This window comes from Mesocricetus auratus, unplaced genomic scaffold (assembly GCF_017639785.1).
Source record: "Mesocricetus auratus isolate SY011 unplaced genomic scaffold, BCM_Maur_2.0 Super-Scaffold_100014, whole genome shotgun sequence".
Taxonomy (NCBI): domain Eukaryota; kingdom Metazoa; phylum Chordata; class Mammalia; order Rodentia; family Cricetidae; genus Mesocricetus; species Mesocricetus auratus.
The window spans coordinates 1,741,139-1,764,186 of NW_024429197.1; the positions used below are offsets into that span (position 1 = coordinate 1,741,139).

The 23,048-nt window shown below is 46.9% G+C and overlaps 1 protein-coding gene across 2 annotated transcripts in view; it reads left to right on the forward strand.

Annotated features, from left to right (window-relative positions):
* The first annotated feature begins 17,180 nt into the window (after positions 1-17,180).
* Positions 17,181-23,048, forward strand: part of LOC101843704 (protein DDI1 homolog 2) — a 42,128-nt gene continuing 36,260 nt past the window's right edge. Inside the window, exon 1 of one of the 2 annotated variants that reach the window (XM_021233577.2) lies at positions 17,181-17,533. In XM_021233577.2, the coding sequence (XP_021089236.1) occupies positions 17,396-17,533 (138 nt within the window). In that variant the 5' untranslated portion in view covers positions 17,181-17,395. The remainder of the gene's footprint in view (positions 17,534-23,048) is intronic. The other variant, XM_013121259.3, reaches the window with a different exon arrangement.

Consider the following 23,048-nt stretch of genomic DNA (forward strand, 5'->3'; position numbering starts at 1 on the left):
AGCAAACCTTCATATGTATAACATTAAATTTAAAATAAACTTAAAAAAGAAGCCTACTTAAAGGTGTTTCTTATCAACATTTAAAATAAATAAAATACCTCTTACAAAAAGAAAGGAAGAGAGAGAGAGAAGAAAAAAGATGAGAGTATGTATCCAGAAAGCAGCTGGTGGGAGCAGCTGGCCAAGGGTTCAAGTCAGAGCAGCCTAGGATCCTAGTCCAACTTCCCTGTGTCTGTCCATGGCCAGCGGGAGAGCTAACTGCGGGTGAATGCTTCAGTAACATGAGGGCAGGGTAATGTCACACATATTTGATGTCCGATAGGCACAGAAACTGGCCAGGGCCAGTGGGCATCAGCACATACCAAGTGGACTTCAGCCTGGAGGGAAAATGTGCTTAAATCAGAGTTAACTTTTTCTTCCAATCTATGACTTTTTCCCACTGCCGTCCCCAAGTTTACTTCAGCGGAATGTTCACTAGGAGAAACTGAATATTTCCCCATCCTCCCAGTGTTGGGGATGGAAGTCTGCTCTCTTCCAATGAATATGCATGAAGCCCTGCATGGTTTTCTTTATCTACCAGAACAGAAAGGTGGGGAAGGCACCTTCAGCAAACTCCAGGCTCCAGTACAGGCTCCATGCTCTCTGCCGGCCTCCAAGGACTGCTTTGAACCTTGTCCGAAACATGTTATGTTTTGTGAGTGAGCGAATGATTGGACAGATCTGGACACCACTCCCACACCTCCCACCCTCCCACCTCCCATCCCCTCCGCACAAGGGCTCTAGGGGTGGTGCTTGCTCTAGAAAAACGAACATCCAGGAGAGCCAGAGCGTGAGGAAACACAGATGTGTTTCAGCCTCCCGTGTGGATCCCCTCACCCGTCTGGTCAGACAAGGGTTCTGGAAGAGTCAGCACTTCCAACTTGTCTCTACTTGTAGAAGCTTACACATGATGCTGTGGCAATGCCAGCAAGATGAGCAGCTCCCTGACTTCAGACCTTTTGTTTGCTTTGCTTTTTTCTACTTAGCCCAGGCTGGTTTCCAACTCCCAATCCTCCTGCATCAGTTCTCTCAGTGCTCTAATTACAGGCATGTAGCACCATGTGTGGCTAATGCCTTTTTTTGGAGGGGGGCGACAAGAATTCTCTGTGTTGCCCTGGCTGTCCATGAACTACTTCTGTAAACCAGGCTGGCCTCGAACTCAGAGATCTGCCCTGCCTCTGCCTCCCAAGTACTGGGATTAAAGGTGTGTGTCACCACACCTAGCTTCCAATAACTTTTTTGTTTTTGTTTTTTTGAGACAGGGTTCACCAACGCCTGGCTCCAATAACATTTTAAAACCATGGTTAACCCGGCGTTGGTGGTGCACGCCTTTAATCCCAGCACTCGGGAGGCAGAGACAGGCGGATCTCTGTGAGTTCGAGGCCAGCCTGGTCTACAAAGTGAGTTCCAGGACAGCCTCCAAAGCTACAGAGAAAGCCTGTCTCAAAAATAAAATAAAACCATGGTTAGTGTTTTAGCTCTTTTTCTGCTGCTATAACAAAATAGCACAGCACAAATCTAGGTCTAGTGGCTTGTGCCTGTAACTGCAGCATTTTGAGAGGTAACAATGGGAAGATCCAAAGTTCAAGGCTATCCTGGGCTACAGAATGAGTTTGGGGGTAGCCTGGAATACATGAGACCCCAAGAGGGAGGAGAAGAAGGAAGACAAGCAGAGGAAGAACAGGAGGGAGTCCTGTGATACAGCTTTGGAGTCAGAGGGTCCAAAACTGGACCACACAATCAGGTCATTTGCTTGAAGATTGGACCACACTATCAGGTCATTCGCTTGAAGACAACTTAGTGATAGAATCCAATGGCAGGCAGCTTGTGGGCGTGGTCAAGTGGGAAGCCAGGATTTAAAGGGTGGGAAAAGGCAGGATGCTCTTTTTCTGTTATCGTTTTCTCTTGGGATCAAACCAGCTTGTCCTGAGTAGAGTCTAGTCTCTTCATGGATGACACCCCCCAAAATGACTTACTCAAGTCCCATTAGCCCTGTGCCTCCCATAGGGCCACAGAGACACATGCATCTTTCACGGACAAAGCACATTCAGCCAGAGCATCATGAATATGTTTTATTGTTAGATAAAAATAAACATTCAGCCGGGCGTTGGTGGCACACGCCTTTAATTCCAGCACTTGAGAGGCAGAGGTGGGCGTTGGGTAAGCTGACACAAACCCTTTCTTCCCCTAAATTGCTCTAGGTGGGAGTGTTTTATCCCAGCCACAGCGTGAAACTAGAGCAGCCCTTGACAGTTCCTCTTGGCAATTCCCCATCCACTCACCACCTCTCACCTCCACTCCTTGGGTATAAAAACCCCCTTGCTACGTTGTATCGCTATGACTCAGTTGCTCTCTCTTACTGCCACGTCTGTCAGAGCAGTCAGTCCCTAGCCCCATCACAAGGGTGTGTCATCCATGAAGAGACTAGACTAGTCGGTCACTGAGGGAAGTCGAGCCAGACCTCAACCAGGAACTGGAAAGCGAGCCTGCTTGCTGTCCCACACATCACCTCTGACTGACAAACTAACAGCCCAGGAACTGGTTCACTCAGGCTCATGCTCACCACCTTTCCTCTAGGATCCAGGGCCATCTGCCTAGGGATGGTGCCAACCATAGTGGGCTGGGCCCTCCTACATCAGTTATCAATAAAGATGACTCCCCGAGGACATACCCACAGGTCAATCAAGGCATTTCCCCGTTGAGACCCTCTTCTCGGGTGAGTCTAGGCTGTATCAAGTTGACAGTAAAAGCTAAAGGGGTCACAGGCTAAAGTGACCTAACAGGATTCTTGCTGAAGGAGGGGGGGTGACAATGACATGACAGCAGGGTAGGGGTGGGGAGGAACTAAGCAGACACTGAGGTGATCAGACACCCAAGGTGGGAAGTTCTTGCTAAAACTTGACTTTTACACCTGTAATCCTGGGCTCAGGCTGGAGGATCAGGACTTTCAGGACATGCCTACAAACAAGAAAGCAGGGAGATGGATTTTTGACTTGGTGGTGGTGGTGGTTTCCTTTGGTTGGAGTTTGTTTGTTTTTTGAGACACAGGGCCAGCAGACCTGGAATTCTCTATATAGGCCAGGGACCAGGATTACCTCAAACTCACAGGGATCCACCAGCCTCCATTTCCCAAGTGCTGAGATTAAAGGAATACACCACCTTGCCCGGTCAGCCTAACCAGCTACTTTATCCAGACACAAAGTAATTTACCTATTTAATTTAAAATGAGCTTCCTAGGTAACAAAATAAGTGAGGGAGCATGAATTTACATACAAGAAAGACCTGACCAGTAATGAGGAAAGATCACCATAGTTAAACATTGTTGGAGTCAGACTGGGAGGGGATACATTTTCTGCATAGTCATCTAACAGAGAAGAGAAGAGTAGACTCAGAACAGTGGAGGGAGCTCTCCTTCAATCATTCAATCACGTGGCACGGTTCATGTTACTGTCAGGACAGTCTAAGCATGCACCTTTCAAACAGTGCTTGAGGGAGCCAGGGACACAGCTCAGTGGGAGAGCATTTGTGAATCAAGCTCACACCCTACTTTCTATCTCCAGCAATGCAAAACCAAACAAAACAAAACAGCTTCTTATCAGAGGTAACAGACTGTGTTCCTGAGAAGTGTTTCCAACTTCTGGAAAGCCCCTGCAGGTGGCAGCTGGAATCCTCCCAAACCACCCCAAAAGAGCTGAGTCATCCGATTTCATCTTGACACCCAAACACCTAAGTTCTGGCGTTAAAGTCTTTGACATGGAATCCTTCTACGTTGAACACATTTATCTGGAATCCCTGGGCTCATGCGACCCTGCTGTGTAGCTGGTGTCCCTTCTGTGCAGTGGTGCTGGGGCCCTGCCTTTGTTCCCTTTGTTCGTGCAGGGCGAGCTCTCTGGCTCTGGACTGCACCCCCATCCTTTAAAGGGAGCATTTTCATAGATAATTATAATCACGAGGCTCACAAGTGGCCATTTTGCCTGCCTTACATTTGCTGCTGGCAGGCAAGAAGTTGCCCGTCATCTGTGGTGCGGGGTGAAAACGGCATGAGCTGCTCAACAGCTGTTTGCTCAAAATAGTTCACCCGTGGAGTCCAGTGCCAGGTGTTGGTTAAGTCTGCAAGGGACAGGAAGCAGGGCAATAGCTGTCTCCTGAGGAGTAGCTGACTGAAAGCGCAACAAGATACAGTCTAACTTGAAAGGGGTCTTACATTTATTTAGTTATTTATGTATATGAACATTTTGCCTGCACGTTTGCCTATGAACACCGCTATGCCTGATACCTGAGGACAGATAAGGGCATTGGATCTCCCGGAATTGGAGTTACAGACAGTTGTGAACCACCATGTGGGTGCTGAGACTGAATTTGGGCCTCTGTAAGAGCAGCCAGTGCTCTTGACTCCTGAACCACCTCTCCAGACCCAGAAGAGTTATAATACTTAGTCATACAGGGTGGCAAAAATGGTCTTAAATTGCTGTAATATGTGGACTTCTGCTTCCAGAAATCTAGATGGGGAGAGAGATTTGGGTCAAGCACAGTGGTGCATGCCTTTAACCCCATCACTGGGGATGCAGAGTTTGGTGAATCTCAATCTAGGCCAGCCAGAGTCACCTGGTGAGCTCCTGTGGGGAGAGAAATGTGTGTTGGCTTGCTTTTTGTTCCCTTTTGCCTAGAACAACCACATATGGTCAAGACCTGGCCATCAGGCCACAAAGGACAGTAACGTTTGGAAATGGACAAAGAAGACCCTTTTCATTACCCAGCTTACATCTTCAGGGTTTCCAGGCTAGAATTCAGACAAGGAAAATTGAGACAAAACTCAATTTGATCAATTCCTTAGATCAGTGGTTCTCAATCTGTGACAACCCCTTTGGGTGACTAATACCATCTGTATATCAGGTATTTACATTATAATTCATAACAGTGGCTGGGCAGTGTTGGTGCTCTCCTTTAATCCCAAGCACTCAGAGGCAGATCTAGGTGAGTTCAAGGCCAGCCTAGTCTACAGAGCTAATTCTAATACAGCCAAGGCTACACAGAGAAACCCTGTCTCAAAAAGCCAAACAAAAGAAAAAACAAAAACTCAATTCATAATAGTATCAAAATTTCAGTTATAAAGTAGCAACAAGAATACTTTTATGGACCTGGCAGTGGTGGTGCACACCTTTAATCCCAATACTTGGGAGGCAGAGGCAGGAGGATCTCTGTGAGTTCAAGGCCAGCCTGGTCTACAAAGCTACACAGAGAAACTCTGTCTCAAACAAAACAACAACAAAAAAGAATACTTTTATGACTGGGGGGTCACCATAGCATGAGGAACTATATTAAAGGGTCCTAGCAGTAGGAGGATGAGAGCCACTGCCTTAGATGAACAAACAGCTGAGGGGCTTGGGAAGCAAAGGCAGCTTGAGCTCAAAAGGACAAAATGCCAGGGAAGAGAGAGATGTACCCAGACACACAGATAAGCAGACAGGCAGACAGGCAGAAGACACCAGAAATCTTTAAAGGATTCTCTTTCAGAATTAAAGAAAACAAGCAGTTCCAGCTACTTAGAGAGGCAGATATTGAACAATTTGCTTTATTATTATACAAAAATTGTGTGTGTGTGTGTGTGTGTGTGTCTGTGTGAGTTTATGTGTACCATGTACATGAAGGTGCCCTTCAGGTGAAAGCTCACCTGATGTAGGTGCTGGGATCTGAAACTAGGTCCTCTGGATAATTGAGAAACCGCTGAGCCAACTTTACAGTCCCCATCAGTTTGAGGTTTTATTTGTTATTGTGCTTTTGCTTTTCTGAAACAGGGTCCCTCTGTGTAGCTCTGGCTGTCCTACAACTCATCACTATAGCTGGCCTCGAATTCACAGATATCTGCCTCTGCCTCTGGAGTGCTCGGATTAAGAGTATGCACCATCAGCCGGGCGTTGGTGGCGCACGCCTTTAATCCCAGCACTCGGGAGGCAGAGGCAGGCGGATCTCAGTGAGTTCAAGGCCAGCCTGGTCTACAGCTCGAGTTCCAGGACAGCCTCCAAAACAGTACAGAGAAACCCTGTCTCGAAAAACCAAAAAAACAAAACAAAACAAACAAAAAAAAGGAGTATGCACCATCACAACCTGCTTGTTGGTTTTTTGAGACAGGACCTCATGTAACCCAGGGCAGCCCCAAACTGGCTATTGCTGAAGGTGGCCTTGAACATCTGCAGCTGCCCCCAGAATAGTAAATTTTTTTTTTTTTTTGGTTTTTCAAGACAGGGTTTCTCTGTGGCTTTGGAGGCTGTCCTGGAACTAGCTCTTGTAGACCAGGCTGGCCTCGAACTCACAGAGATCCGACTGCCTCTGCCTCCCGAGTGCTGGGATTAAAGGCGTGAGCCACCAACGCCCGGCTCAGAATAGTAAATTTACTGGCATTTGCCACAATGCCCATTTTATGGTGTGCTAGGAATCGAACCCAGGGCCTTCTGCATGCTAGGTAAGCACTCTAGTAATGGAACTACCTCCTCAGTCTTCGAAGAAGAGCATTTGAGTCCAAGATTTGAAGCCCTGGATTCCATCTGCAGCACTTGGCATGTTAGAGCATGCCTCTAATTCCAGCACTTGTCTCAAAAGGTGCAAAAAAATAAATTTAAGTATTTAAGCTTTTTCCTTCTGGAAGTCTTTTGCTGTTGCTGGAGATCCGACCTAGGAGAGTTACAGACAAGTGTTCTATCACTGAGCTACACCGCTCAACACCTCTGCTCTGTCTTTTTAAATCAAATATTATTCTTGAATTAGTTATCTTCTATAACAACCATTCATGACAAAACTGGATTGGACAAGCGGCAGTACAGAGTCCCTACCGCACATTTCCTGTGGGCCTCAGCAACCAGCCCTGACCAAAGCCGCAAGGAAGCTTCAGGAAGCTACGCCCAGGACTCTGTCCACCACATCCCTGCACCACGTGCCATCTGACTCTCTCTCTGAAGTAGGAAACAAAAGTCCCTAACTAAATGGGTGCAGCCCAGTCACACCCCTCAGGATCCGGAGCTTTCCAGACCTCAGAGGGCGAGACGTTTGGGTTCCAGGCCTGAGACGACCAGCAGCATGGAAAAGCTACGCCCCGCAGGGCTGAGGCTGGACCATTACCGCCGCAGCATCCGCCCTGGCCGCGGTCACCTAGCAACCTCAGCCACGTAGTCGCAGACGCTAGGCATTTGCCGAGAGTCACGTGAGTAGACGGCGGACCCACCCATTACGCTCGTGCTCTGCAGGCTGCTGCTACCGCGCAGGCGCAATGTGAGCGAAGACCGCAGTGGGCGGATGTGACCACTGAGAGGCCCACGTGCCGTTCAAAGGGTTTTTGTGAGTCTGCGTGTGGAAGCGTTTTCTCAGGAGAAAACGTGGCAGATTTTAAAATCTGTGTCTCAGCTACTGGTTCGCCGCCAAAAAAATTTCGTGACAAAGGGTGAACTTTAATGACGCTGAGTTGCTTCTGCCTGGAAGAGCGACTGTATCCTGGCGTAGAGCCTGCTGGGGTTAGTTGCTGCATTTCACAAGTTTACTTTTGGATAGTGTTTTTTATTATTTATTTGAGACAGAGCCTTTGAATGTGACTCAGGCTGCCTGCAGACCCCGGATCCTCCTGCCTCGTCTCCCCAGTCCTGCTATGTGTCGTACACTGCATCCTTGAGATAAGTGAAGAGTGTCACTGGCTTATCCATCCCCACCTGGCTTTGGCTGCCCGATACTCTGCAAACCAACATCCATAGTGACTAATGTGAAAGGGATCTGAGATGATTTGGATAGGGCAATCTTTTAAAGACTTACGCACTGGAGAATCACTTAGCGCAGGTTAGCCCCGGAACTCCTAAACCTTCTGCCTTCAGTTTTCCAGTTCTGGGATTATGCGCTTGTTCTACACCAGGCCAATAATAAAAGTCTCTATACACTTCCCTCCAGCAAGTGGAAGCATGTACTCACACACACAGGCAATAAGTTAATCCTTGTTGAAGAAATGAACAAAAGTTCTACTTTCAACAGGTTCTAGGCAGGCATGAAGGGGACCATAGCTGCAATCCCAGAACTCATAAAGTTGAGGCAGGAAGTGTACCATGAGTTCTGAGCCAACCGAGGTTACACAGTGAGTAACAGGCCCGTCAAGACTATGTTTTTGATAGCAAAAGATCCTGTTTCAAAAACATACAGTCTGAAAAAAAAAAACCATATAGTCTGGGGATGCAGCTCAGTTGGTGGTGTGCTTGTTTAGCCTGTGCAAAAGTCCAGGGTTCAATTCCTAGAACCACATATATAGAAGTGGGTAAACCCTGCCCGTAATCCCAGCATGTGGGAAATTGAGGAGGAGGAAAATGACAAGTTCAAGGCTGTCCTGAGCTTCATGCTGAACCTGAAGCCTGCTGAGCCCACACAGAATCGTCTCAAACAAACAAACACAAAAACATAACACAAAACAAAAAAAAAGTAACAAAACATTTCTACTTTATTAAGTGCACCACAGTGACACAAACCTTTGATTGTAAGCAAAATATTGGTAGTGCCCACTCAGGAGTCTTTGTAAACACTCTGTATCTTTAAAGTTGTGTTTTAAACAGTTGTGAGTTTTGGCTTTATAGGACAAAGGTCTCAGGTGGTAGTTCAGGATGGCTTGGAACTCATTTTGGAACCCAAGCTAGCCTTGAACTCATTCATAATCAGCCTGCCTCTGCCTCCAGAGTGTTGAAATTACAGCTTGAGCTATCACACTGGGCTTCTTTGTATTCTAAGCTCTGAAATTTCTTTAACCTGTAATCAGTTTTCCACCAAGAATACAGGTGTTGCTGTACCTTTGTCTTTGTTTGCGGAGATACTGTTTAACTGTGTCTCGGGCTTCCTGGAACTTAGTCTGAAGCTTCAAACCAGGCTGATTTCAAATTAGTGATCCTCCTGCTTCTCTCTGTCTCTGGAATGCTGGGTTTACCAGCATGTGCCACACCACACCTCATAGAAAGTGTTTCTTGAAGAGAAGGAAAATAGATTTTTTTTAACAAGTTGGAGAATCTTAAAGTAGGTGTGTCAAGGATAGGTCAACAAATTCCTGCTCAGATGTCAACAGTAATTCTTCCCATCCCAGAAGTTTCCCAGAGCCTACCTAGAGAACTGCAGCCTACAACTGATACTTTTATTCCCTATCAAAATTTGAACAACCTAAGAAAACCAAAATTTTCAGAAGCTATAAAGATATTAGGGATAGTTCAGATCTTTTCCAAAGAGTAATTATTTTTATTTGTTTTTGAGGCAGGGTCTCTGTGTTGCCCTTACTGTCCTGGATCTCCCTACATGGACTAGGCTGACTTCAAATTCATAAGGATCACTTACTCTGCTTCTTTCTCCCAAATGCTAGGCTAGGTTTAAAGGCCTGGGCCACCACCACCCAGCAAGAGCAAGTTTTGAAAAAAGGACCTTAAGGGTATAGGAGAATGAGGAGGAGCAAATGAAAAAAGTCTGGAGTAGAGGAAGGAGCAATGAGGTTGAGTTTTCCCACAAACCAACTTTGACCCATTTTGTAGTTTTGCCCAAGGCTGATTCTTGCATTCAAAATATCAGTCTCTAGCCCCAAACATAGGAATTAGGCAAACGATAGCACCAGTTATCAAAGAGGAGCAAAGTTCATACTTATGTGAAATGTGTCCACAATCCACAGTACAGGTGCACTAGAGAAGAGGTCATGCCAAATGTGGTGGGATTGGATATCTGACAGGGGATCTGCAGGTGCACATGATACTCAACAAAGAAATAGGAAGTATATATGTAAAAACACTTGGAGGCTGAGGCAGGTGGATCTCTGTGAGTTCAAGGCCAGCCTGGTCTACAGAGTGAGTTTGAGGACAACCAGAGCTACACAGTGAGACCTTGTCTCAAAAACAACAACAAACAGGTCGGTGATGGCCCATGCCTTTAATCCCAGCACTTGGGAGGCAGAGGCAGGCAGATCCCATGTGAGTTCGAGGTCATCCTGGTCTACAGAGCTAGTTCCAGGACAGCCAGGAGTATACAGAGAAAACCAGCCTGTAAAACCAAAGGCAGAGAGAGAGACAAGGAGGGAGTAAGAATCAGCTTTTGATAGTTGTTCTCTTATGTCCAAGCACCCACACACACACACACCCCTGCCCTGAAAATGTTTTTAAAAAATCAGGATGGGCCAGGCGTTGGTGGCACACACCCTTAATCCCAGCACTTGGGAGGCAGAAGCAGGTGGATCTCTGTGAGTTCCAGGCCAACCTGGTATACAGAGCGAGTTCAAGGACAGCCACCAAAACAATACAGAGAAACCCTGTCTCAAAAACAAACAAACAAACAAAAATCAGGATAAACTGGGAATGATGGTGCTTGTCTGGCAGGAGGAGTAGGGTATCAATTTTGAGGCTAGCTTGGGCTACATAGTGAAACTGTTTCAAAAAGAAAATAGAAAAACAACAAGCAAAGAACAATTAAAAAACAAAAACAAAACAAAGATGGCTTGGCAGGGAAGGTGCTTCCTGCTGACACTGAGGCTCAGAGTTTGCCAGTCCTGCACCCACAGGCTGGAAGGAGGAGCCCGACTCCAGCCACACGTTCTTTCACATCCACAGGCACCCCTTGTCGGCAGCACACCCGCTAGCATACAACATGACACACAGGAATAAATATTCCCTTAAAGATCAAAGCAACAACAACAAAATCAGAGCAGACGCCTGGAACTGGTTGGCTGTCTCCAGTGGAGAAGAATTAGGCAAGAGCTGAGGAGAAGGGAGCCTTGTTGGCAGTGATCACGGAATAACCAAGAGGATTTGGAGCACAGCAATGTGACAGGTGTGGGCGGAGCATCTGTGCTCCAGTTCAGGGAAGAAATAGTTTAGATTATTATTTTTATTATTAATTACATAGATTTGTGTGGGAATGTGAGCAGGTGCCCACAAAGTCCAGAAAAGGGTGTCGGGTCCCCTGGAGCTGGAATTACAGGCTGTGGTGAGCTGCCCCTCGTGGCTGCTGGAACTCGATCCTCTGCAAGAGCCTTGTGGGATCCTAAACACTGAGCCATCTCTCCTGTCCAAGAGTGTAGATTCTTAGTTTCTTCTAACTTGAGAAGTCTCCCAAGCACTCTTGTGTGTATTTAGGGAAGTAAATTAAAGTCCCCAGGCCTCAGTTTCCTTATCCATAAAATGAAAATGAGGTTTTCTGTATGAGGTTAAGACTAGAGGCTTGCTGGGCCTGGTAGCACAAAGGCTCCTGAGTCAGACTGTAGGAGGCTCGGTCAGGCCTCATGCTCACACCTTTAATACCAGTGCTGTGGAGGCTGAGGCAGGAGGATTAAGAGTTCCAAGTTGCCGGGCGTTGGTGGCACACGCCTTTAATCCCAGCACTCAGGAGGCAGAGGCAGGCGGATCTCTATGAGTTCGAGGCCAGACTGGTGCACAGAGTGAGTTCCAGGACAGCCTCCAAAACAATACAGAGAAACCCTGCCTCGGAAAAAAACAAAAAAACAAGAGTTCCAGGACCTGTTTCAAAAAAAATAAACAGGACTGAAGGCTCAAGTCTGATTGCAGGTTTTGACTCCTGGAACTGCTGCTGCTAAATGTTTTTGTGTCCTTAGGTGAGAGGTTAACTATCTCTATCTCTTTGCTTCGTCTGTAAAATGGAGGTAATACCTCATAGGATTTTCCTGAGGACTCAAATGTTAGCGATCATTTGAAAGGCGTTTGACAGCAGCCATCAATTAATGGGACCCATTTTTGGTAAGCTGTATTATTCTAGAACAGGACTCCAGGTGGTGAGACTCCCTCTTCTAAACCTTCACTTCACTCCAGCCTAAGTTAGGGTCGAGGACTGATCTGTCGTTCGTGGTGACAGGGGACGGCCGTGCAAAGTCTGTTTTGTAGTGTGAGTAGACTAGAGTCCACTCTAAATCAGAACCCAAGAGGCAGTTGACTAGAGTCCAAACAGGGTGAGGCATGAGAGGAACCGAGTTTGTTGGAAGGAGCTGGGAGAACTTTGTGCTCCTGGATTTGGCTCTGAAGAGGCAGGACCAGGTTCAAGGCCATTTGAACAGTGAGCAGAGCTGTGGGCAGACAGCCACACGAGCTTGGTAGCTCTCCATTCTCCAATTAGCAGCCAATTGGAACATTAAAGACACATTTCACACTGCTTTGTTAAAGAATCATACTTCATTCACCAGTCACAGCTCACTACGGTTTTGTTGTTGTTGAGACATGGTTTCTCTGTATAATTCTGACTGTCCTGGAACTCACTCTTTAGACCAGGCTAGCCTGAAACTCACAGAGGTCCACCTGCCTCTGCCTCCCGAGTGCTGGGATTATATGGTTGTGCTTTAAAAACTCAACTTTTAATGGCATGTGCTTTTAAAAAGTCAACATCAGGCTTTAAAAAGTCAACTTCTTGTTGTTGTGACCAATTACCTGGAGATGTTAACTTAAAGGAGGAACAGTTTACTTTTTTTGGAGGCTGTCCTGGAACTCACTCTTTACACCAGTCTGGCCTTGAACGCACACAGAGATCTGCCTGCCTCTGCCTCCTGAGTGCTGGGATTAAAGGCGTGCGCCACCAACGCCCAGCTGGAACAGTTTACTTTTGCTCATGGTTCAAAGGATTTTGTCCTATTAGCATGGGGACATAGTAAAGCAGAACATCGAGGCAGTAGCACATGACAGAGAAAGCTGTTTCCCCTCTTGGAAGAAGAAAGGGATAGAGGGGCTGGGAAGGGGGTGGGAGGGAGGGAGACCAACCTGGGACAGGGTATATCCTTCAAAGGCATGGCATCACTGACTCCTTCCATCCAATCAGGCCCCTCCTTCTACCATACTCGCCATCTCCCAGTAGGTCCATTTAACTGTGAGTCCAGCAGTGGGTGAATCCACAATGATGTCAACACTGTCATGTTCCAGTCACTTCCCCCAAAGCCCACCCCTGAACAGGAGCCTTTAACATGCCTTCAGCGCTTCATTTATAAATTCCCCCCTGCCCTCATCTGCACATGACACCGTAGCCACGGTAGTGAGTGGTACCTCTTTGTGGCTTTAATCCCAATTGCATTTTATTAAGATCACAGATTCTGCAGGCGGATCTCTGGGAGTTCGAGGCCAGCCTGGTCTACAGAGCGAGAGTTCCAGGACAGCCTCCAAAGCCACAGAGAAACCCTGTCTCGAAAAACCAAAAAAAAGAAAAAAGAAAAAAGAAAAAAGATCACAGATTCTGGGAGCCAGACATTCAGAGAGAGAGAGAGAGAGAGAGAGAGAGAGAGAGAGAGAGAGAGAGAGAGAGAGAGAGAGTACTGGGGAGATGGCTCCGAGATGTCTGGAGCCTCAACTGCAAAGTCTCAACGGCTGCCAACGACTCAGTGGCCAGGGCTAAGTTCATCTGGAAGCTTCTAAACTCAGACACTTGCTAGGTTTTCCTGGTGAGCGGCTTTGTCTTCAGCTAAGCTGTTGCCTGGAATAGCCATGTGTTTTCTCCATGGTGGTCTCACTTCAAAAGATAATTTGGGGCATCCTCACTGGATCCCAGTAACTAATCGTCTAAGAGAACCAGGTTAAATGCCATTCAGACTTACTCTCAGTAGCCAGCCACACAGTGTCACTTACACAGCGTCAATCTACACCATAATTCAAACTGTCACATAGAGTCAGTCTACACCACAATTCAAACTGTTTTCTTTCTTTCTTTCTTTTTTTCTTTTTTCTTTTTTTTTTTTTTTTTTTTTTTGGTTTTTCGAGACAGGGTTTCTCTGTGGCTTTGGAGACTGTCCTCCTGGAACTCGCTCTTGTAGACCAGGCTGGCCTCGAACTCACAGAGATCTACCTGTCTCTGCCTCCTGAGTACTGGGAGCCACCACTGCCTGGCCCACTTCTGTTTTCTTTTAAGACTACTTGTTTTATATGTGTGTGCAGGTGTCTGCATGTATGTATATGCACCAAGTACATGTGGTACCTGAGCACACAAAAAGAAGGCACTGGATCCTCTGGTTGTTGCAGACCACACAACATAGGTTCTAGGAACTCAGTCAAGCTCTTCTGAAAGAGCAACAAGAGCTCTTAACTGCTGAGCCATCTCTCCAGCCCCACATGCCACTTCTTAATGGGAGGGAAAACACACAGGATGGGGCAATTGTTATTGCCATCTTCAGAAAATAAGTTCTTCCAGGACCAAGAGCCCAAGCACTATTAGAAAAAACATCACAGAGAGGCTATAGAGTTGGCTCAGCCACTAAGAGCATTTGTCCTTCCTGCAAGGGACTCAGGTTCGGTTCCCAGCACCCACATGGTGGCTCACAATCATCTGCAGCTCTAGTTCCAGGGGATCCAATACCTTCTGGCCTCCAGGGCATCAGGAAGGCACTTAAAATCTATTTTAAACCTCCTCTGCTTTAGAAATCGTAGTGTGTTTTACCTGATACCATCCTCATCCCCCTTTCCCAGACAGTGTCTACTAAAGTTTGTTGAAAATGCTAAACACCTGCTTTCCTAGCCTCTTACAGCTATTTGACACAGGCCTGTGCAGTAAGTTACCAGGCAAAAATCTGTCGATAGACTTCTAGGCAAGCTCCAACCTTGGACAAGAAAAGAATTCATGGTGTGTAGGCTCCAGCCACACTGCAATCCTTTGGGGGAAAGGCCAAAAGAATTGTTGCATCCTTCGAGGTAGGTGAAAGTACTAGCCCTTGTATCACTAAGTCCCTGAACTTGCAATGCCTGTCTAGGCCCCTAGCCTGTGAGAAAACAAACCCTTATTTGGTAAAGCCCAGAATAACATCTACCAGTCCAAACTCAGAAAGCTAAAGGACTTCCTCTGGAGTTGTAGGAATCACAATTCAGGTGTAACGGGTTTTTAGAATGCAGAGTCAGTGTTGCAGGTAAAGAAGGCAGGGAAATTTTGGTCTGCACTGGATGGGTGGAGAACCCCACTGAAACTGGAAAGAACTGGAGTTGTATGGAAGGGCTCTCTGTGACTGATTCATTCAAGCCACCAGCATAGTGATGCATTCCCTTAATCCTGGCACTTGGGGGAGAGAGGCAGGTGGGTCTCTGTAAATTCAAGACCAGCCTTGTCTACATGGCAAGTTCCAGGACTTCATAGTGAGACCTTCTCTCAAAGAAGGGCGTGGCTGCTAGACATGGCTCAGCAGACAAGAGCACCGGCTGCTCTTTCAGAGATTAGATCTAGTTTAATTCCCAGCACCCACATGTCGGCTCAGAACTGTCAGTGACTCCAGTCCCAGGGGATCTGATATCCTCTTATCTCGACAGGACATATGTGGTACATAGAAGTGTGTACACACAGGCAAACATCCACACACATTTTTTTTTAATTATTGTTTTTCAAGACAAGGTTTCTCTATGTAGCCCTGGCTGTACTGGGACTCGTTTAGTACACCAGGCTGGCTTCGAATTCAGAGATCCTCCTGCCTCTGCCACCCCCCCACCTCCCACCCCACCCCATGTGCTGGGATTAAAGGTGAAGGTGTGTGCCACCACCACCCAGAAAAATTTTAAATTTTTAAAGAGACGATTCATACAACAATAACATCTTGATACCCACTAAATGTCTAGGTACAAGTTAATTATCTCTTTCGGATGACACAATCAAAGTGTGAAGTTGACTAGAGTTCACATCTGTGAAGCACCTGGCATTCTCTGAAATCTCATTTCCCAACTCCATTTTGAAAGGCTCTTTGGATGTTGTTTTCATTGCAATTTGCCTTTTATTTGCACAGTAGCTGGACTTTCTGTCACTTAGTCCTTGATACCAGCACTATCCTGGGGTCCCAGCTTCTCCACTTGTGTTTTTGTAAAAGTTTGCATCTAGAAACTCCCTCTTTTCAGCCAGGCAGTGGTGGCTCACTCCTTTAACTGCAGCACTCAGGAAGCAGAGGCAGGAGATCTCTGTGAGTTCGAGACCAGCCTGGTTTACAAAGTGAGTTCCAGGACAGCCAGGATTGTTAGACAGAGAAACCACTCCCCCCCACCAAAAAAAAAAAAAAAAAAGAAAAAGAAAAAAAGAAAAAAAGAAAAAAAGAAAAAGAAAAGAAAGAAGAACTTCTTTTCTGCAAACAAACCTGAAGTTTCCTCGGCATCCATATATCCTGCTTCCTATTTCCTTCTGTTATGCTAGAAGAAGCTGCCGGCTCTAGCTGGGAGTGGGAATTCTTGTATTTGCAGTGACCCCCTAGCCTCTGTCCCCTGAGTGCTGAAACTAAAAACGTGGGCCACCCCAGTGGACTCTGGAGTTTTTGGATCTTACCATACTTATGCCTTGGTCTCTATATCCCCGTATGAACTGGGTGGCCTTAAAGAGGTCACTAAAATAACAAGTATTTACCAAATTGTTTTTGTAGGGCTGGGGATTGAGTATTGTGCATGCTAGGCAAGATATCAATGAGCCATTACTTAGCCATACCCTTCTCAAAATAAGTTGTCCAGACTGGCCTGGAACTGTAGTCCAGACAGATCTTGAAATTGCCAAGCCTTTGGTTCACCCTCTGTGGTGGCTGAGATTACAGGTGTGCACCACCAGTTCCAGTGTGCTGAGTAGATTCTCAGTAAAGGCCCTGTGCTGAATGCTGGAGTTGCTTAGGCAGAGAGTGAGGTAACTAAGGCAGAGGGGAACTGAGTTATGCAGCTGCCACCACACAGGCGGGCCCCGAAGCACCGCAAGGCGAGTTCTAGAGATTACACAAAGTAAGGGTTTGGGTTTTCGTCCTACATTAATTACCAAAACGAAAGCGAGCTATTATTATAATATCAATTTCCCTTTCGAAAATATCTCTTTTAGTATGATCTGCTTGGTTAAGTCTCCCATAGCGGAAGCAGAGCTAAGGGTGGTGTCTTCCATCCATTTTTATGACCGCGCCAAGCGCACAGTAGGTGTCTGTTGGCTGAATAACTGAGATCGTGGAGTACTCCCGAATTCAGTTATTAAGTCAACCAATGGTGGGTTTCCCCTACCCCGGCATTCGTCCCCACAGCTCCCCCAGCCCCGCCCCACCCCCACCCCCACCCCCACCCCCCGCGCGTCGCGAAGGCGGCCGCAGCCAGGAGCGCTTTACGGCAGCCGGGTTGCGGCGGGGCGGGGCGGGGCGGGGCTCCGGGCGGTCCGCGCTTGACGGCAGCGGTGGGAGGCAGGCCGGCAGGCAGACGGCCTCGCAGGCGGGTGGCGGCGGCCGTGCTGGCTGCTGAGGGCGGGAGCGAGTGAGTCACTGCGCGCGTGTGAGGGAGGGAAGGAGCGAGGGAGCCAGCAGCCCGCGCCCGTCGCCCTCCCGCAGCTACCGCCAGGCCCCCCGCTACCGCCTGCCGTCCGCCCAGCGCCCAGGCCGGGCCGAGCCGAGCCGGGTCGGGCCCGGGCCATGCTGCTCACCGTGTACTGTGTGCGGAGGGACCTCTCCGAGGTGACCTTTTCCCTCCAGGTCGACGCCGACTTCGAGCTGCACAACTTCCGCGCGCTGTGCGAGCTCGAGTCCGGCATCCCCGCCGCCGAGAGCCAGGTACGCCGGGGCAGCGAGCGGGGCCTCCAGCCGCTGCGGCCGGGGAGTTGGGGGGCGGCGGGGGCCGAGTCCTGCAGTAGCCCGGAGATGCACCCACTGCAGCGAGGGGGACACGTGCACGGGTGGGCAGTCCTCCCCACTTTCTGGCCCTCGGGAGCCTTGGGTCCTCGTCATGTACCTCCTGCTTCTCCAACCAGAAATACCAGTTTGGATCACTGGGAGATAGACGCTGGTCTGGGGTTTGCTTATTTTTACCGAGTTCCTGCTTCTGTGTGCGCAGTTTACCTGGGATGATGCAGATTTGCAGTTGAAAGTGAGAAGAAAAGTTTGAGGCTCGCTCTGCCTTTGACGTCTCTAGAAATGCTTTTCCCTTCGGAATGTGTTTCTGGTTAATTTACTATTTTCTAAAGTGCTGGTTAGGTCAGCTCAGTTTTTGTGGTCCCAGTTCAGTTTGGCCAGTTCGCAAAGCTTAGTGCTTTCGAAGGATATCAGCTTGAAAACGGCCTACTGTCTGTAGACAGACCTTCGTGGGACTCGGTGGCAAGGAGTTCAGCCCCTCTTATGTTTTAACAAGAAAATATAGTCTCAAAATGCTTGGTAGCCTTACACAGACTAGGTGAACCACTCTGTAACCTTTGCACGAAAACACTTAGGATTCTACGCCGTACTGGGCGTAGTCTAAACGTTAGAAAATTATAGACGACTCCCAAGGCCCCAGAATGTAAATCTGGATTTCCTTCTGCAGTAATGAAATCGTTCCAGAAACTATTGCCCAACTAGTGCGTGTTCTGCCCTGACTTATGGTAAACATGTGTCGACATTTTGTTCAGAAGTATGATTCCTTTACACAATATGAACTTTAGAACCTTGGTATACAACTTTTTCTGGAAGGATCTGTTTCAGGGAACGAGGTGTCATTCACATACGCGGTCTGGCAGAAAGTAGGGATTAAAGAGTTCCCCCAATTTCCATAGAAAGATTAACCCTCAAAAACCTAGGACTCAGTTCCTGTTGGTCAGCCTCATCCTCAAGGCAGTGGCAAACCAGGACTAGAGAGATCAGAGGAGGGGGATATCTGCCTTTTAGGGGATTGATTTTGCGGGGTGGGGTTTCTCTGTTGCTCTTGGCTGTCCTGCTCTGTAGACCAGGCCTGCCTGGAGCTGGGATTAAAGGTGTGTGTCACCACCGCCTGGCTTGATTGGTTGATTTTTGAGACTGGGGTCTCACCATATAGATCAAATTGGCTCCCATCTAAACTCCCAGAGATCCCTCTTTACTCGGCTTTCCAAGTTTTTGAAGGCCTGACCTATCACAACCAGCTGTTTTGTTTTTTTGAGACAAGGTCTCAACTATGAGGCCAAGGCTGGCCTCAAACAACAATGGGCCTGCCACAGGCTCCTGTACTGCTGGGGTTACAAGTATACACTACCATGACAGCCTAACTTTTTAGTTTTTAAAAGTATTTTTTTTTCAGTTCTTTTGTGTGGCTGTTTGACGACCCAAGTTATAATTACCACCTTATTGGGAATAATTTAAAGTTGAATTTGTTAGTAGTACTTGAGAAAGAACAGAGGTTAACATTGTTTCTCTTAGTACAGTGTGTGTGTATGTGTGTTTGTGTGTCTCTGTGTCTCTGTCTCCGTTTCTCCCCCTCCCCCCTAGCCTATGGCACTCAGATGTCTATAAAAAGAATTTAAAGTAAATTAGGGTATCAAATTGAAAGATAATTGTATGGTTAACAAGGCACTCTCTTCTGCCACTTGGGGATTTTAGGGATAATACTTGAACAATTAGGCTAGCTCCAAATTCTTCTACTGCTGGTATCAACATTTGGTATTTACTTTCTTCCTAACCCAAATTAGTGTACTCCAACTCGTGTTAAACCTGTATTAAATAGCTGTAAACAGCACCCTGTTTTTCAAGTTAGTGCTGTTGGCTTTATGTAACCCGACAACATAATGTCTATTTTAAGAGCTGAGTTTTTAGCCCTCTGGGGGTCGCTTGTCTAGTTCATTGAGTGCCCCCCTCCCAGGCAGGAACAGGATTCACACCAGACACTTGAGTCACTTCCTTTCCTTGGGTCATAAAAGTAAACATTTTCATGGGTTTGATTGTTCTTTTTTGGTTTGGTTTTTGTTTTATTTTACCCAATCATTTCTCTTTTTGTTTTTTGTTTTTCGAGACAGGGTTTCTCTGTGACTTTGGAGGCTGTCCTGGAACGAGTTCTTGTAGACCAGGCTGGTCTCGAACTCACAGAGATCCACCTGCCTCTGCCTCCCGAGTGCTGGGACTAAAGACATTTCGCCACCACCTCGTGACTACCCAATCATTCTTTTGTTTTTGTTTTTGTTTTGTTTTGTTTTTCCGAGACAGGGTTTCTCTGTGGCTTTGGAGGCTGTCCTGGAACTAGGTCTTGTAGACCAGGCTGGCCTTGAACTCACAGAGATCCGCCTGTCTCTGCCTCCCAAGTGCTGGGATTAAAGGCGTGCCCCACCAACGCCCGGCTCACCCAATCATTCTTATTTGAGCTCCCCAACCAGTTTTTCTAACTTGTCCCTTCCTCTCAGATTTCTTTCAGTCTGTCTATTTCGTTGGGCTTCAGTTTTTCCCATCCTCATTCCTTCCCCCGTTCCTGACTCCATGCCACTGGGGTCCAGATGTATGGATTTTACAGAGCTGTGCTTGGCTGCTGAACCCCGCTGCCTCTGAGATAGAGCGTGGCCCATTTTAATCACAGGTACAGGTGGAAACGGTGTCTGCTCTAAATTTATTATCCTCATGTTATAACTACTGTATCTCTCCATAAGTAAAGTGTTTCAAATCATGCTCACAGTGCCTCACACATAAATTACATAAATGGCCGTTTTGTGTACTATACATGTTGTGCATATTCTGCTGTGCGGTACATAGAAGTTACAGCTAACAGTTATATATATGTGCATACACTACACATCAGTTACTATATATATACATGCATACGTACACACACACATGTAAAATAGAATTCAAGAATAACATAAAGGGGGAGGGTTGGCCCACATCTTTAATCCCAGAACTTGGGAGGTAGAGGTGGGTAGATCTCTGAGTTTGAGGCCAGCTTGAACTACAGATCAAGTTCCAGGACAGCCAGGGCTACATAGAGAAACCCTGTCTCAACCTCCCACTCCCCCAAAAAGGGATAAAGTTGAATGAATAGAAGTGGGATTTAGGGCTGGAGAGATGGCTCAAAACCAAAAATATAAGAAATGGGATTTAAAGCCGGGCGGTGGTGGCACACGCCTTTAATCCCAGCACTTGGGAGGCAGAGGCAGGCGGATCTCTGAGTTCGAGGCCGGGCTGGACTGACAGCCTCCAAAACAATACAGAGAAACCCTGTCTCGTAAAACAAAACAAAATAAAACAAAAAAAAAGAAATGGGATTTAAGAGACAGCTAACAATTAAGAGCACTTGTTACTCTGAAAGAGGTTTGATACCCAGCATACACGCTGGCTCACAACCATCGGTAACTAGTTTCATGGGATCCCACACCCTCTTCTGGCCTCTGTGGGTACTAGGCATGTACATAGTACACATAAATAAGTCTAAGTTTTTAAAAAACATTATATAGAAATAAAATTCTCCTGCTCTGTCTATCCCTTGAATTGTCTTGTGTGCCTGTCTCCTCCAGGGAGCACTGGTTCGGAACTCCATCTTTCATCAGCACCATTTGTGCGTGAGACACTTGGAAAAGGTGTTAATTTTCCTAGCAGCTCTAGTCTGATTATAGTAGTTCTAATGCAATGACAATAAGTTTAGAATAGAAACCATCTCCACTTGTACTGTGATTAAAGCCAGTGCAAGTGTGGGCTGGGCAGCCAGGCAGGCTCAGGGTGATGATGCTTTGATGCAGGCTGGGCTGGGCCGGCTTCAAACACAGAACTTAGGTTCAAGTCAAATTGTCTTCTTCTTTTTGGTTTTTCGAGACAGGGATTCCCTGTATTGTTTTGGAGGTTGTCCTGGAACTGTAGAACAGGCTGGCCTTGAACTCACAGAGATCCACCTGCCTCTGCCTCCCGAGTGCTGGGATTAAAGACGCTCGGCTGTCTTCATATTCTGTAAGGAGTGTGGAGTAAAAGCCTGTACAGAATGGAAGGACCCTCAGTGAAAGGCTTGTTTAAGTGGCAGCTAACAGTAGTAATTGTGACCCTGGAAATGCCACTTTTCACACAGCCTGTGTGTGATTTACAAAAATGCTATTTTAAACCATGGAAACTGAAAGTTTCTATTATGGCTACTTTTGGTATGTTTATTTCCTTAAGTAATTTTTATTCATTCCCTCCTCCTCTCTCCTTCTCCCCCCCTTCTCCTCCTCTCCCCCTTCTTCTTCCTCTCCTTCCCTTGCTTCCCCTGGTAAATAGTCATGATAGGCTGTAGAGTAGAAAAACATAAAGAATACAGCCACTGACTTATTCCTCAAACTGAGAGATAACTGCGTTGGGTGTTAGTTTGTTGTTTGTTATTTGAGACTCACAGTTCAAGGCCAGCCTGGTCTCCATTGTGGGTTTAAGGCCAGCAAAGGCTACATAGTGAGAACCCATCTCAAAAACCAAACCTTCTTGTTGGGGTGCTGGGCATAGTGGTTCACACTTTTAATCCCAACACTTGGGAGGTAGACAAAGTTGGATCTCTGAGTTCTAGGCTAGCCTGGTCTACATAGGAAGTTGTGAGACTTTGCTGCAAAATAAATAAACAAGATCTACTGGGTTGGGGATATCTTTGGTTGAGAGCTTGCCACACATTCAGTTTCCAGCAGAACACCTCACCCCCATGAATTGAAGGCTCTCTTTCAGAGACCAGAAAACCTTTGATGTCATGCTTAAAGGTTTTGGAGCTGTATTCCTGAGCCTGTTGCTAGTGTCGATTTAGAGAGAGATTCTGACACTCGTCGGGTGTGAGTACTAGCTGCTGTACCAGTTCTGCAGATTTACACCTGAAGTGTAGACTTCTGTGTACACTCTTCTGACTGGCAGGGCTCAGGTTTTCCATGCTAGTTTTTGAGGTGGGTGACAGATGTGCAGAGAGCTGCGGCACCAGTGCCGTTACTGGCTTGCGTTTGTTTGGCTGATGGAGACTTGAAGTCGTTGATGTAGTCAAGTTCGTATTGGGTTGTTTGTGGAACCGCTTGTCCTCTTGCCTTTGCTTCCCAAGTGCTGGCATTACTGGCTGTACCATCATGCCTGGACTGTAGAGGGTGGTTTACTCAAGGACTTAAGATACAAAATAATGCCTTTGTTTGAGCTAGGGTCTCAATAGCCCAGACTGGCCTTAGCCCCAGCCCCCTTCCTTACCCTGGGATTTCAGTCTCCATGCTGTGGTTACCTGCTGGTTTGGGCTCTTGTGGGTGTTTGCTCTCTGCCCAGTATAACTTTGTTGTCAGCACAACTGATTTAGGCTTCCTAGGGGATTAGTGAAGTACATCTCCAGATGTGTCTACGATGGCGGTTTTTCAGAGACAGTTTATTTCATCATGGGGCT